Genomic DNA, 16,880 nt, shown 5'->3' with positions numbered 1-16,880 from the left:
CTTTTGTCACTACTTCTTGGTATCTGACTCTACTGTACATGTCCTAATCCTGTTTGACTGAATATTCCAACCTCAGTATGCTTGCTATGCAGTAGGAAGTGTCTTGTCTGGCATCATTTTTATCCATTGGTATGAAGTTAAAACACAAGGTATCCAAATACTTTTATTCCCTATTGTAAATTTGCCCTATTGTACACCAAAATTGTAAAGGAGATTCTTGTTTCCTGAGAGTTTTACTGTTGCTTATTTACTGCAAGCTCCTAAAAGCAGATGATTAAAATGTTGTTTTGGAAATTACTTGGATAAAACAAAATCTGAGCCAGGAGACATATTTTTAATTTGGAAATCTTGGTTGATGTACAGACATCTATACACTAAATTTGGTTTCATAATGTTGGTCTTTAGCTTATTTGACTTGTGGTCTGGCAGTACATTTATTCAGTCTGGAAATATTGTCAAGAAAGCCCATCTGCACCACAGCTGTGAAGTAAATTTTCATGCTTTTTACAAACACTTTTTGTGTCTTGATTTGACAATTGAGACCCTTGTTTGGTGTATTGCTCCAGAATTTCTTTTAAATTGCAGAACATCTCAGTTAAGCCTCAATTTTAAAAGAGAAAGGTTAAAGGGAGAATATTAGGTATTTTGTGGTACATAACTTTCCCCCAATTTTCTAAATGTAGTCTAGCATGTAACTGCAGACTACTCACTGAATGTTTAATTCCTGACCAACCATATAATTGTTGGTTTGGTCCACTACAGCACTTTGTTCTGTGCATAAGTAAGAAAAAAATCTGCAGGTGCTGGAAATCCAAGCAACACATACACAATGCTGGAGGAACTCAGCAGGTCAGACAGCATCTATGGAAAAAGATCATAGTTGACTCTTCAAGCCAAGTCCTGCTGAAGGGTTTCGGCCCGAAATGTCAACTGTACTCTTTTTCTTTTCCCCCGCAGATGCTAAGCCTTGCCTGCTGAGTTCCTCCAGCATTTTACGTGTTACTTTGTTCTGTGCTCTCCATTTTGGCGCTGAGAAATATGAAGTACCTGCACTCGAGGTGAAGTGGTTTTATCTACTCTTAAAGCTTAATTATCTATTATGTGCAGTTTGGTTAATTTGAGGTGCACAAATCCACATGTTGTTTGAATGCCATGGTTGTTTTGCTTGAGTCCAAGATCTGCAGTTCCATCTTGAATATGCTTGAATATATTGTAAAAAGATATTAGTCCTTGGTCTAAAGTTGGTGTCTCAGAAGTAGTTCTGGGAATCAGATTCATTGAAAATGAATGAATAGCTGTATATGAGTAAGTTGGGGGTAGTCTATGGATATAATAAGAACCTTTAGTAGTGTCCCTCTGTGGTTGGAGGTTTATGTAATGCTGTCAGGAGGAGAGGATGAAAACTGTAGTGAATTTTGAAGAAGGAATGCATTCGATCCACTGTGCATTGGTGGTGAGGGAGACATTGTTGTTTTTATCAGTAGAAGTTGTTCCAAACGTGCAAGCTACTTTATCTTTGTTGAATCTAAGTGGAGAAAAAAAGACTGACTTTCAGAATCTGAACTGTTTGTATGTTGTTCACCATCCTAGTTGGTAACACAAAGCCGTAGTCATACAGGACAGATCCCTTCGGTCCACCACACTCAATTTTGAAAAATATCCCAATTCCTCTGAACATTCGCTAAAAGTTTGAAGTATTTTATTAAATACAATTCCTAAATGAAATAATGATTTGAAGTTTTAAATTCTTGATTTTAGGAAGAAAGTGATTCATCTTGCAGAAAAGGTGAATGGAATTGAATCAGATCTTGCAACCACAGAAGACCAACATAATGTGACTGTCGCAGAACTGAATGACCTTCAGAGTGACACTGAGGGCGTAAAAGCTATCGTGAGTGAACTAGCAGAGCAGTTGGAATACATTAAGAATTCTGATATCCATGGCAAGTATTTAATTGTGTTTTATAAAATTGTAATATTAGTCTCAATGGGGAAAAATTACCTCCTCTGCGCATCTGTGATTGATTTGCAGTTGATTTTGAATGGTGTGTGTGGTGTACCTTAGAAATGCAAATCACCCAGCCAAACTCCAACATATGTTTAGATATTTCAGGTGACTTCAGAATGAACCTAGTCTAAACAGATTTAAACAGTTCTCTAGTATGTCTTTTAATGTAAACGTCATGATTTGTTCAAAGTATTTAGTTTAACGTATCACACCATTTATTTCTATATTGGGCGGAACTGCTGTTCATTATTTCTGTGCAAAAAGTTTGTTTTCCACAGTCCAAATTAGTTAAGATGTATAATTTAGAAGACCAAATATTCTGTTCCTCTTACTTCATCAGTATTAAATGTAGAGCATGATTTGATGTTTTCTAACCTTTACAATTTTAGGCGCCTTGGACAGTGTCCAAAAATACCATGAACAATCTGTGGAGGCTGAAATAAAAGTTAATGCTTCCACTACTGATCCTGACAATATATTGCTACAGTCTTCCACCATTCGACAAAAAGTGGATGAGATGATCACACAAAATGAGGAGCATTTTGAGGAACAGCAAAAGGAGCATTCACAAAGTCTGGAAGAATTGGCTGAGAAATTGCACAATCTAGACCTTTCACCATTAAGCGAAAAGGTACTATATTTGTTTCTACACCTTTTATGGTTAATTATAATCTAAAACATGCCAATTTTGATTTAACTGACCATTACTAGTGGTGCAGTGCGTAAAACAATTGCATAAAAGTATCTGCAGTGATAGTAAGGTACATTTGTCGGACAAAGCTGATTCCTCGTAGTTGAGTGCAGAATGAATATATTCCAACTAAACTAGGGCTTTCCAACCTGGAGCCATGGACCACTTGGTTAATTGTAAGGCTCCATGGCATCAAAAAGGTTGGGAACCCCTGATGTAAACTGTGATTTAACTTTTTGCAGTGTTAATCTACTTTCTCTCTCAGTCCTAATTTTAAAAATGCTTGATTTTAAAAATTAAAGCCACACAGGAGTTAATTTAAACTTGCATGTTTGTCCAGATTTGTGGGAGCCCTGCAGGAATATCTTGTGAGGAAGCAAAGTGTGGAGGTCCAAGCTGTCGCACTGAGGACGGAAACAGAAAGTGTGGAGGACCTGGCTGTGATGGACTTGTAACTTTGGCTCATAATGCATGGCAGAATTCTATGGATTTTGATACAGAAATCCTAAATGCTTTGGCAGAAGTGGATCAGCTCTCTAAAATGGTATGCCTCTTTCCAGAAACTTAGTTAGAAAAATTAACTTGAATTATTTTAAGTAATTGGTAATTTTGGTTTTCCATGATTATGATCCCAAGACCATGATCTGTTTTGACAGGAACCCTGCCTCAGCAGTCAGATGTATGATACCATTTGCTACTACAATACTGGTACTAATTCCAAAATCTCGGTCACCAATAACCTTCCATACAAAGATTGGAATAAGATAAATACTTAGCTTCTACATCACATTCATATAGATAGTAATCTCTTAAATTGTTTGACTAAATTAAATATAAAATTTGATTAAATTAAGTTTCTGTGGGTAGTGGGGTTGACATAGAATATTTAACCTGCCTTTGGTATGATTTGCTGGGCTGTTTGAATTTAGTTTTAGTACACAACTCTTATAGATTGTCATCATATTAAAATTATATGTGAACAGTATTCAGAAATGAGCAGTGACAGTAATGTTCTATTACAGAAGCACTGCAGGTTCCAGAAAAAGCAAATAAAAAAGAATATTTTAGGAATATTCAGAAATTGACCCAATTAAGTCACACACCCCTTCCTAGATGCTGCCAAATATGCTGTATATCCTGAAATTTCTATTTCACTCATCTCTGGCATTGTGTACCCCATGCTGATTGTGACTAGCCACCTTAACTAGGCATAACAGAACAGAATTAGAGGAACTAGCCAATGATCCCTGTAATTTGTAATGAACAGAATGCGCAAAATTCTTGTGCTGTGCATCTTTTTTACTCAGTGACAACAACATGTGCGCACTGAATAATTTCTTCAATAAAAGCAGTATAAATAAGTCAGTTCTAAAATCTGCAGACAAATCATTGCATACTCCACGTTGTCAAAACTGTCTGCATCAGAAATAGGAAAAGGAAATGTGATTATGTACGATGGTGAAATATACTTAACATGCCAATGAGGTAGAAGGTGACAACCTTTTGTGCACAGTTTAAATTCCTTTGTGCGTTAGTACAAAAGATGTGTGCGTGCGCTCACCTTAGAGGGAACATTGGAACTAACAGAATAGTGAGTTCTAAATTGCAGATGGAGAGAGATTGAAACCAAGAATATGACTTTTAAATCATTGTATGTCATTGAGCAAGGGATGAAGAAGTGCAAAGCTTACCCAGATGGTCAGATTAGGAAATGGTGCAACTATGTTTTAGTGCCTTGAGTTTGGGCATCCATTTGTGAGATAATGTGGCTGCAACTGCTTTTGGTGCACAGTTGGATCTGTAGTTAACAAAAATCTGCCAGTTGTGTCTTACTTTGTAGCATTCTTGCATTGTCACCTAACTAAGTTCTGAGCAGTGGAATCTTTTCAGTTCTGTTTTGTTTGGAGTGAGTGCAGCACAGTCAGAGGGGGATTAATCAGAAATCCCATCTGTTCTCAAACCTGAATGTAAGGGATCCACAATACTATTTCGGAGAAAACCAAAGGATTTCCTCCTGGCATTTGGGCAATCCCTTAAGCAAGAATGTGAACATCATTGCTGTTGGTGGGAGCTTGTTGTGTGGTTGGTAAGCTTGATGCTACGTTTCCCTAAGTATAATAATAACTGTTTCATAAGTACAGTACTTTAGGTATATATTGCTGTTGGCTATAATGATGGACATAACTGAAAGTCATTTCTTTGAAAATTATACGAAACCTAAGTGATAAGGAATATAGAAGGCAGGAGTACTTGGCAAGAACAGGACTTACTGATAAAAGAGGAAAAGATCACACTATGATTGGATGTAGATTCTAATTGTGTTATTTGCTGTGGATAACCATTCTCCTACCATTTTGCCACAGTACATGTAGCTGTTATAAATTATATTTAAAGACCTTGTATACTGGTTCACCTGCCAAAGAAAGTTTTTCTCATTGTTCCAAATCTAACACAATTTCTGTGCAGTTGTAATTTAGCAGGTTTCACCAGGTGTTTGCCTAGTTCATGTGTTCAAGGGGCTCTGATGGGTGGTATTTGTGTATCCCTGCAGGTCACTGATGCAAAAGTTAAAGCAGATGAGGCTAAACTCAATGCTCAAAAAGTCCTGTTAAAAACAAATGCCACAAAGGAAAAAGTGGATAAAAGCAACGAAGATTTGAGAAATTTAATCAAGCAAATCAGAGAATTTCTTACACGTAAGAATTGAAATAGCTTTTAATGTATTGCATTTATCTCTGCATGATTATTTAAAGTGACTGTCATAAGGAATATCCAGATGGTCGCAGAAAGCCAAGTGATCACTGTGTTTAGTAGTTTTAAAAATCAAACTTGCTATTACTATCAAGAAAACTAAAACAGTCTATTATTGTTCCATTCCTTTCCGCACCTTGTGGCACGTCGGGCAGCAACCTTACCATTTGTTTGGCAAGGTCGAGTTGCTAGATCAATGCTCAAAACAGCATAGATACAAGAAGCCGGCCGGATTCAAACCCACGCCACCTGCTTCTAAGTCCGGTGCGGATGCCACTGCTCCACCGGCCAGCTAAAACAGTCTATTACACATACTTATTCTTGCTTATTTGCATAGTATTCTTGATACATTCCATATAAATCAAAATTGAAATGTCTTTTTTTAATTTCAATATGATACATTCCATCTTCGACATTAATACAGTGATGCCTTATACAGTTCAAAGACACTTAAGGTTATAACATCAGCACCTAGCTTTAGTGCCCTGGGGTTAGCTATAAATTCACAAGTATCAGGTAACTAGAATCATGGCTACTTAACTAATGTAATTGCCTGGTACAAGATTGAGGAGATGTGAAGCAGCATCTCTGCCAGTTGTGCCTCTCACTGTTATCCTTCGTGAGCTTCAAGATGAAAAGCAAAATGGGTAACAGTGCCAAATTGTTATTTATTGATATATCAGGGTTAACTGGTTTGTTTGCTCGTTCATTGTATGCAGGATTTCGGCTGAAAGGTAGAAATTAGATCATTGTTCTTGCTTCCTTGACCCATGAACGTTAACAGTTGTAGGGATCCTGGAATGGAAAAGTCATAGCCCCAGTTGCTGGATTGCACATTGCCACATTTATCCAGGAATGTATTAATTGGGTCTTTCCTATAACTGTTCCACATTTTGTACCACTCCTGTACCCTGACCTCAAACCCCTTGCATTTTAACACGATTTTTCTTGGTAAGACTTTGCAATCCTTTGCACAAATACAAACATTGCCTTTTGTTCTTTTGGAGTTCTTTAAATTTATTCTGTTTATTGATAGTTCAATCTAAAGAAATTATTTTCCTTCTATCTCATCAAAACAACAATTTTGGAATATTTCAATAAAACAAAGATATTTTGATCATAATTGAAGTTGCATATCCTTGGTATCATCCTAACAAGTTTCTTATCCACTCTTCATAATTGTTATTTTCCCCAAACATAGCTAAAGCTAAACACTATTAACTACAATTAATTATGTGTACATTGTTTGTTTTTATAGATTAGTCTTTTGAGTGCTTTGAGTACATTACTATGGTACAATATATCTTATGATAAGCAATATGTAGCTCTAATTTTGTTTATTGTATCATAGTAATGTATTCAAAGCACTCTAAGGAGCAATCTATAAAATTGGTTTTCGTCATATCCACTCACAATATTTCCATACTTGAGAAGCTTATTTCTCAAGATTGTAGATGTCTCAAGCTGAGTAGTGGTTTTGAATAAGTTCCAGTCATTGGTTCCAATAACTGTTATTGTTAATTGAGGCCATTTTAGAGAAAGCCTTTTATCAGTTATTTTTGAAAGTTACCAATCTCTCTCATCTGTAGAGGAGGAATTAATTGTGGTGATGCTGTACTTCTGTCATACAGGTACAGCATCTTGAACACCAGATTTTATCTACTTGCAATCCACATTCACAGATATTTCAACCATCTGTATTCAGTAGATAGATATGGTCAACATTCTAGACTTCTTAGTTAGCAATGCAATAAAACAAGATTTATTGATACCTTTACATATTTAGACAATTGATCATGACATCCTTCTGAAGATCAAATGGTTCAATTTAATATCAGAGAATGTATACAGTATACAACCTGAAATTCTTGTTCTTCAGAGACATTCACAAAACAAGAAACCCCAAAGAATGAATGATAGTAACATCAGAACCCTGAACCTCCACTCTCCTCCCATGTACAAACAGTAATTTCAGTCAAACTTCAGAATTCTGTTGCATTTTTCACAATAAATATCAAGTGCAGACTACTAAAATTACGCCACAAATAACAGAATGAGATGTTTCCTCAGTGATGTCCTGAAAGATAATTCTAAACTGATCAGTTATATTTTGAGTTAGCTTTTTAGAGCTGCATATTGCTTTTCAATTTCCTTAAAAACATTTAATTATTTAATCCAGAAGTATTTCAGTAATTTTATTTTCTTCTGCTGTAGAGGATGGTGCTGATTTAGAGAGCATTGAAGCGGTTGCCAATGAAGTATTGAAATTAGAAATGCCGACTACTCCTCAGCAGCTTCAGAACCTGACCAATGACATTCGTGACCGGGTGGAGAGTCTCTCAGATGTAGAGGTGATCCTAAACCAAAGTGCAGCAGATATTCAAAGAGCGGAAGCACTGTTGGATGAGGCCAAGAGGTCTAGGTAAACCATAATTGCTTTACTTTCTGGCTACCTTCTTGAAGTTTTCTTTATAAATTAATAAATTTTACTTGACCTCTCATTTTTCTAGTATGTTAACCATACTGTTTCAAAGTTTGTAATTGATTTTCTAAATTCATCATGTTAATGTAATCTATTGCTATTAATTTTCTCATTTGTTACCATCTGTTGTTAACAACCTAGTGCACATTAATATTCACATGCCATCCAACAAATTACTGGTCTCCTGGATGTCGTTTGAAGTTCTTCATTTTAATGTCCTTTAGTTTGCACAAACCCTCAGGACCCAATGCAATTAGATTATAAATCCTACAATGGAAACAGATTATTTTTCTGGAAAAATAGAAGTCTCCCTTACCCTCTTGTGTGCCTTACAGAATTCATGCAACAGATCTTAAAGTCACAGCTGATCGTGTAAAGGAGGCCCTACACGAAGCTGAAAGGGCACAAAATTCAGCAACAAAGGCCATCAAACAAGCTAACGAAGACATCGAGGGAACACAAGATCTGCTGACTTCAGTATATGACTATAATCATATTTGTGATCATTGTTGTATAGTTTCAATTATCTTTAAACCATTAAACCAGATCTTGGTTCTATTGTCAATATTAATGCTCATAGTCCTAAGTGACCACAAGAATTTGTTCATGTCAGATAATGTTTCTTCTATCATGCATTGCATGGAAGAAATACCTTTTGAACAATCTCTGTCAATCATTTAACTTGTGACATATTGTTTATTTCTTTGTTGATCTTTTTTTCTCACCTTGGAGGACATTGGGGCTAATCTGTAATAGTAGCTTAATGCAACCCAGTTATCCCTTCACAACCCCAAAAGCTGCATTCTTACAGATGTACTGTCCCCCTGACTGGAGGTGCAGACTTAACGGTGTCAGTGAGTCATTTGGATGTCACAGCTAATTGGACTAATCTGACCATAACATGGTAATGAACTCAGTTTGGAATCTGGAGGGAATTGCTGTAACCATTGTCCAGACACACTGAAGGTATTTGCCTACAATTCACATGTACCAGGAATCTTAAGACTTTCATGATCTAGACAGCTCGTACAAAGCATGGAGCCACCCACCAAGCCAGGGAAAGGATTCAGGAATTATTCTTTTGATTTGTCTGGGATATTTATCAAATAACAATTCTTCAAAGGCGGCTACAGATATAAAGCTATTTATTTCTTTAGAGTTTTATTCTAGAATTGTGTTTGGTTCCTGTCAGATTCAATTAATTTTGTTAAATAGCCATGACTCTGTTATCTGATACTTGTGGGTTTATAGCTAACCCCAGAGCACCAAAGCTGGGTGCCAATGTTGTCCTCTGAAAGATCTTTGAAGTGTCATTTTTGGGTCCATGTTTCCTGTAAATGGCAACATTTCATCCATTGCCTGGAGCTGCATTGTCATTTATATCAACAAAATGGCCCATGCTCAGTCTAAGGCACTGCAGTTTCTGTGATTAGATCAAAGAACAAGAGCAAAGTTAATATTACAGACTCCTAAGTGCATTTTTGTTTGACAGCAAATGCACAGTGTAATCTATTCTAATTAAATCTGTCTTTTATCTCTGTCTCATCGTCAGTTTTAGCATGTGGCTTTGTCTGTTTCAATAATCCATTCATGCTTGCAGACAGACACCTGTTTGGTTAAGTGTCTTATCTAAATGAAATGTAAAGCAAATGTATGACAAAAAGTAGTGAAGAATGGAAAAGTCCATGACTATTGCAATGAAATGCCCTGCAAGCCTACATACATGAAAAATCATAATGTTACAGGGTGAATAGAATCTTGTTGCAGTTGGGTTAGGTACAGTAAGGAAGGTTAATACATAATGCTAATAGTGAATGCAGATTAATCTCGCATTCAATCTCTGATTCACCCAGAGCTCCTATTGATCTGAAGTTGCTAGATTTTCTGTACCTTTGTAGATTTTAATAGTTGTTTTTGTTCTTCTTTCACATTATATGATACTCTACCAATTTGATCATGTGAAACTAGTGATTGAGAGGAATATTGGTCAGGAAATAAGATGCCACCATAAACACTGTGATAGGCTGGTTGAAATGCCTGGTTTGGGACTTGAGGCTACCCTCATATTTTGGATCATGTAAAACTATCATTTGTTGGTGCAGTTGGCCAGAATGTTCGGAGTTTTGTGGATGGCTATATATTGTCTTTGGGGAAAGGCAAAACCAAAAATCTCCTGTAGTTATGTAACGATGTTTCTTCCCTGATCCACAGTTTGTTCCACCTGGATAATGGATTTGTGAGGGTTCCTTTTGCTGTCCTTTAGAAAAACTTCTGTAAATCTAGACCAGATCTTTACACACCCATATTATCTGACTGAAAGTATGTTGATTAGGGTAGTGTTGAATTGTTGCTTCTATAACAAATGCAGGAATTGAATTGTTCTTGCATTGTGTATTTGTTCTATGGTGTCAATTTTTGCCTCTTTGAATACATTTTAGATTGAATCTGAGACGTTTGCATCAGAACAAAGTCTCAACAACGCTACTCTGCGCTTAGCACAGATTGAGAAAGATATCACTGATCTAAAGCAAAAGACTGCTGAAAATACAAATGCTGCAGAAAACATTGGAGAAACAGCAGAGAGAGTAAAACAGGCTGCAACTGAGGCCAAACAGGTAGGCATTAATTTACAAGTATGTCCTAAAATGATCTCAGTAAAAATTGAAACAAATATTCATTTTGTGTGTGTGTGATTGAACTAACACCTTTATGCAATTAACACAGCCACTTTCATTCAATTAGATTTAACATTTTTACTGGCCTGTAGTCATAGTCATAGTTATACTTTATTGATCCTGGGGAAATTGGTTTTCGTTACAGTTGCACCATAAATAATTAAATAGTAATAAAACCATAAATAGTTAAATAGTAACATGTAAATTATGCCAGGAAATAAGTCCAGGACCAGCCTATTGGCTCAGGGTGTCTGACCCTCCAAGGGAGGAGTTGTAAAGTTTGATGGCCACAGGCAGGAATGACTTCCTATGACGTTCTGTGTTGCATCTCGGTGGAATGAGTCTCTGGCTGAATGTACTCCTGTGCCCATCCAGTACATTATGTAGTGGATGGGAGACATTGTCCAAGATGGCATGCAACTTGGACAGCATCCTCTTTTCAGACACCACCGTCAGAGACTCCAGTTCCATCCCCACAACATCACTGGACTTACGAATGAGTTTGTTGATTCTGTTGGTGTCTGCTACCCTCAACCTGCTGCCCCAGCACACAACAGCAAACATGATCGCACTGGCCACCACAGACTCGTAGAACATCCTCAGCATCGTCCAGCAGATGTTAAGGGACCTCAGTCTCCTCAGGAAATAGAGACGGCTTTGACCCTTCTTGTAGACAGCCTCAGTGTTCTTCGACCAGTCCAGTTTATTGTCAATTCGTATCGTATTTGTAATCTTCCACCATGTCCACACTGACCCCCTGGATGGAAACAGGGGTCACCGGTACCTTAACTCTCCTCAGGTCTACCACCAGCTCCTTAGTCTTTTTCACATTAAGCTGCAGATAATTCTGCTCACACCATGTGACAAAGTGTCCTACCGTAGCCCTGTACTCAGCCTCATCTCCCTTGCTGATGCATCCAACTATGGCAGAGTCATCAGAAAACTTCTGAAGATGACAAGACTCTGTGCAGTAGTTGAAGTCCGAGGTGTAAATGGTGAAGAGAAAGGGAGACAAGACAGTCCCCTGTGGAGCCCCAGTGCTGCTGATCACTCTGTCGGACACACAGTGTTGCAAGCACACGTACTGTGGTCTGCCAGTCAGGTAATCAAGAATCCATGATACCAGGGAAGCATCCACCTGCATCGCTATCAGCTTCTCCCCCAGCAGAGCAGGGCGGATGGTGTGGAATGCACTGGAGAAGTCAAAAAACATGACCCTCACAGTGCTCGCTGGCTTGTCCAGGTGGGCGTAGACACGGTTCAGCAGGTGGATAATGGCATCCTCAACTCCTAGTCGGGGCTGGTAGGCGAACTGGAGGGGATCTAAGTGTGGCCTGACCATAGGCTGGAGCAGCTCCAGAACAAGTCTCTCCAGGGTCTTCCTGATGTGGGAGGTCAATGCCATCAATCTGTAGTCATTGAGGCCGCTGGGGCACGGCGTCTTCAGCACAGGGACGAGGCAGGACGTCTTCCACAGCACAGGGACGAGGCAGGACGTCTTCCACAGCACAGGAACCCTCCGGAGCCTCAGGCTCAGGTTGAAGACATGGCGAAGTACTCCACATAGCTGAGGGGCACAGGCTTTGAGCACCCTGGTACGGACACCATCCAGTCCTGCAGCCTTGCTTGGGTTGAGACGTTTCAGCTGTCTTCTCACCTGTTCAGCCGTGAAGCCCACCGAGGTGGTTTTGTATGGGGAAGGTGTATAGTAATGAGAGCAGGGTGGGGGACTGTGAGGAGGCGTAGGAAGGGAGAGTGGAATATGTGTTGGTTGGGGGCTGACAACAGATGATTCGTGGGGGAGTGTTAGTGCTGTACCATTTTTAAATCTTTGCTAGATACAACAGACTATAGAGAGCACTGTTATTAACACTGTAAAATGTTTTCCTCATGGGGGAGGGCTAGTGTTTGAGTAAGTGCATGCTCTTATCCATTGGTTGCCTAATTTTCTTTCAGTTTTATCTAAGCACCCACTTTAAAGCTAAATCATCTTTTATGTTATTATGCTATTGCCTGACCATATCTGGTTTCGTCCTTGCGCCACTTTTCTTGGAGTACATTCAGCATTCCCTTTTTTTGATTTTTATTCTATTCTTTAAATACTTGTCAAATAGCTTCACCCCTTCCACATTCTTCCAAAGTGAAAGAATTATGGCTGCCTCACTTATTTTCTTACCTCTAGTGCTTCATAGTGGTTATCAGTTTGGCTAATCATTTTGGTGTCTGTCCTGTTGCCTGGATATCAGTGGAAGCATATTAGCCTCAGGCAAATGTACGTTCATGTTCAAACTCCAAGACCACAGCACAATGCAGATGTTTTTTATTGAAAAGAATGTTGCTTTGTCAACCACACTGTGTTTCTGATGGAGCGCGAGACTGAGTTTGTGTCTGCCTCAAAATAGGTATCATTGATTAAGTAATACATTTTAAAGTGGACCAATATCACCTGGCATCAGACAAGTTATGTAATCCTGTGTATCATTGTTTGTGCATCCCTTGCTACGAAGATTTTCTGTTGCCCTAACAGTGACTGTACTTAGCAGATAATGGAATATTTTAAAGTGCTTTGGATGTCCATTTTTTAAAAAAGTGCAAGATTGAATTCTCTTGCAATGTTCTCCTTTTCAAGAAACCTACAATTAACAAAAATGTTAAATATTCTGGGTTTGACCAATGTTCCTTTTTAAAGATTGGTTGCGAAGTAGGTTCTTGGAGACCAATTTCATTTTGTGATACGGATCATGAAATAAGAGAAGCAGCAAGCCATTCAAACCCACGCTCCAACATTTCAACAGGAATGTACCTGAGCTCTCTTGAACACTTTCCTTATTCTATATCGATGTTTCTTGATTTTTTTAAATATGGAGAAATCTGTCAAAGTACAATTGACTATCAAGACACCATAGCCCTCTGAAGCAGAGTTCCAAATATTAAACCTCTTCAATGAAGGATTTACTTCTCATCTTTTGTTCTAAAATGCCCTAGTCCTTGACACTCACCTTGTCAAGTCTTTATGTTTCAAAGATATGTATTCATTCTTCTAAGCTCTGGAGGACAGCCATCTCAATCATTTTGATATCCCCACAATGTCAACTTGTAGGCTTTGTCTGCCTACAGACCCCCCCCCCCACCCTCTTCAACCAAAAATGCCTATGAATCTTTGAGCCTGTCAGCACACATTTTGGATTCATGTCTATGGCTGCAGAAGTACATAACCTGTTTCCCTACTTTAGAGTCTCCTACTACTACTGTCCTAAACTCTGGCTGCAATAACCAAAGGAAGATTGCCAGATTCTGGAGTGAGACACACTCAGAAGCTACCCTGACCTTTCTGACTTTCTCCCTTCCTTCACACGTTTATCACCAAATATCTCTGACTATATTCCTTTTAACCCATGGGAGGGCCACTTCAGAAAGCTGGTCAAGCTAATGGCATTTTCTGCACATTGGCCTTTAACAATTGAAAGAGCATTGAGTAACTTACAGATGCTGCAGGCAATTTAGAACTTAGAACTTAGAACTTGGCTCCCCTGCCATATTTGTAATATTTTAAAGAAAGGCCATTTTACATAGAATGTAATCAAAATACATAGTTGCCCTCTTAACTAAATATGTTTCTGATCATCTTGTCTATCTTAAACTTAAAATTCAAAAGTAGGAATATTTAACTGCCCCCAAAGTCCAATCGAATGTTTCGTTTCTAAAGCACTATATCGCCCCCAAATCTGCTGCTGGTCTCTGTGTAGGATGAGCTCACAGGTAGGCCTTCTTCCTTAGGCCATAAACTGTCAGCATCTTTGCAGAACCCACTCATCTGTGCCGGTTGTTACTACAAGTCCTTTTACCAATGAATCTTTGTACATTCCTTCTGAAGTTATTGTGGTCAGTTTTAAAGTTTATTATCAGATTACTCTTATTTTTTTTAAATTTCCTGCTGAATTCTATAACACTCCAGCCCTTAGGCTTACCATTTTTCCAACATTATAAGCCCTTTTCTTTGATCTAATACCATCCTTAATTCATTCATTGTTCCAATTGTATTTCATCTATTGTTCCAATTGTGCCTTATAATGCATATTTGTTGTACCTCATGTATTATTTCTATAAAGGCCACGACACTTGGCAGGCAGTGGTTAACATTTAAAATAGCTTCCCAAACTACCACAACCGAAAATCAGTTGCCAATCCATGAGATGTCTGTATCTAACAAAACTGTTTTTTAAACTTAGGTTCTTGACACTGTCCTTAAAGGAAAGTACAGTTTTGCAGAAGAGAATGTTGGGAAAAAAACACATGCAGCTTCTGATGCTCAGCAGAAAGCAAAGATGCTGCAAAATGAGGCCGAATCATTGTTAGCAGATGCAAGCCGAAAGCTGGAGTTATTGAAGAGTAAGTACTCTATTGAACTGACGTGATTTGGAGAGTGTTGCATTGCTCCTTTTTATGCCTTGTGGCATTTTATTGTTTTTTATGAGTAAACCCTCAACCCAGCATGGATGGAAGGCGTGTAAGGAGCTGGCTGGATTCGAACTCAGGACCATTCACCTCAAAGTCCAGTGATGCCACTATACCACCAGCCAGCTATGTGTGGAAGAGAAACACAAACCTAAACCTAAAAGCTTTTCACAGAAACATAAACATGAGGAAATCTGCAGATGCTGGTATTTCGAGCAACACACATAAATGTTGCTGGTGAACGCAGTAGGCCAGGCAGCATCTCTAGGAAGAGGTACAGTCGACGTTTCGGGCCTGGACCCTTCATCAGGACTAACTGAAGGAAGAGCTAATAAGAGATTTGAGAGGGGGAGGGCGGAGATCCGAAATGATAGGAGAAGACAGGAGGGGGAGGGATGGAGCCAAGACCCGGTCAGTTGATTGGCAAAAGGGATATGGGAGGATCATGGGACAGGAGGCCTAGGGAGAGACCCAACGCAGACTGGGAGATCGTTTTACTGAACACCTATGCTCTGTCCGCCAGAGAAAGCAGGATCTCCCAGTGGCAACACATTTTAATTCCACGTCCCATTCCCATTCTGATATGTCTATCCACGGCTTCCTCTACTGTAAAGATGAAGCCACACTCAGGTTGGAGGAACAACACCTTATATTCCATCTGGGTAGCCTCCAACCTGATGGCATGAACATTGACTTCTCAAACTTCCGCTAATGCCCCACCTCCCCCTCGTACCCCATCCATTATTTATATACACACATTCTTTTTCTCTCTCCTTTTTCTCCCTCTGTCCCCCTCACTATACCCCTTGCCCATCCTCTGGGTTTTTCCCCTCTCCCCCTTTTCTTTCTCCCTAGGCCTCCTGTCCCATGATCCTCTCATATCCCTTTTGCCAATCAACTGTCCAGCTCTTGGCTCCATCCCTCCCCCTCCTGTCTTCACCTATCATTTTGGATCTCCCCCTCCCCCTCCCACTTTCAAATCTCTTACTAGCTCTTCTTTCAGTTAGTCCTGATAAAGGGTCTCAGCCCGAAACATCGACTGTACCTCGTCCTAGAGATGCTGCCTGGCCTGCTGCGTTCACCAGCAACTTTTATGTGTGTCACAGAAACATAAATTCAGTTTGTAATTATACTCATTATTGATATTGTAATCTAATATAACTGAGTCCAGCTGTTTGGTATGTTTAATTTAGGACTAATACTCTGCTTGTTTCTGGCAGAAATAAAAATCTACCCAGCCAAAATCTCAATTTGACAAGATTCTTAAGTTTTCTCATAGTTGTTCTTAAAAAGAACAGAAATTTGTCCAGATTGATCTTTTTCCACTCAATGCCGAGCAGATAGAGGAGGGGTAAGGGATGTTGGTTCATACACAAACTACTTGTGTATGGAAGAGCACTAATTAAAACTCCATTAATCCAGCACCCTCAGGACTTGGTGCCAAACTAGGAGGTTTTTGGGACTGTGTTTGTTGTTGCTGTTAATACTCTTAAATGGGTTCTTAAAAAGTTACAAAGTAGAACAACAAACGTGCTGGGTTGATTGGAAGATTTTAAAAGTTTACAGGAGAACTCAATAGTGAACCATTAGCAACCCCCAAACAGTTGGATAATGGATTATTGGACGTTGAAATCTGCAGTGATAGTTCATTAGACAATACATTGGGAAAGGCTTATCATGGCTAGAGGAAAATCACTATTTAAATCTTTGTTCTGACTCAAATAAAATCATTATCAGTTTTTCTATAGTTTGTGAAAATCATCTATCTGACTATTCAGAAATCCCGAAGATGCAGCAGCTGTGTTCCTCCAGTTCCCA

General features: G+C 38.9%; 1 protein-coding gene across 1 annotated transcript in view; it reads left to right on the top strand.

Annotated features, from left to right (window-relative positions):
- lamb1a (laminin, beta 1a) overlaps positions 1-16,880 on the top strand; it is an 85,454-nt gene that overhangs the window by 63,999 nt on the left and 4,575 nt on the right. Inside the window, exons 25-32 of the mRNA XM_072240971.1 lie at positions 1,759-1,943; positions 2,398-2,639; positions 3,040-3,243; positions 5,251-5,395; positions 7,665-7,872; positions 8,268-8,409; positions 10,371-10,547; positions 14,837-14,996. Coding sequence (XP_072097072.1) covers positions 1,759-1,943; positions 2,398-2,639; positions 3,040-3,243; positions 5,251-5,395; positions 7,665-7,872; positions 8,268-8,409; positions 10,371-10,547; positions 14,837-14,996 — 1,463 coding nt within the window. The remainder of the gene's footprint in view (positions 1-1,758; positions 1,944-2,397; positions 2,640-3,039; positions 3,244-5,250; positions 5,396-7,664; positions 7,873-8,267; positions 8,410-10,370; positions 10,548-14,836; positions 14,997-16,880) is intronic.

Source organism: Mobula birostris, chromosome 23 (genome assembly GCF_030028105.1).
Source record: "Mobula birostris isolate sMobBir1 chromosome 23, sMobBir1.hap1, whole genome shotgun sequence".
Classification (NCBI taxonomy): Eukaryota; Metazoa; Chordata; class Chondrichthyes; order Myliobatiformes; family Myliobatidae; genus Mobula; species Mobula birostris.
This window is presented reverse-complemented; position numbering and strand designations above follow the sequence as displayed.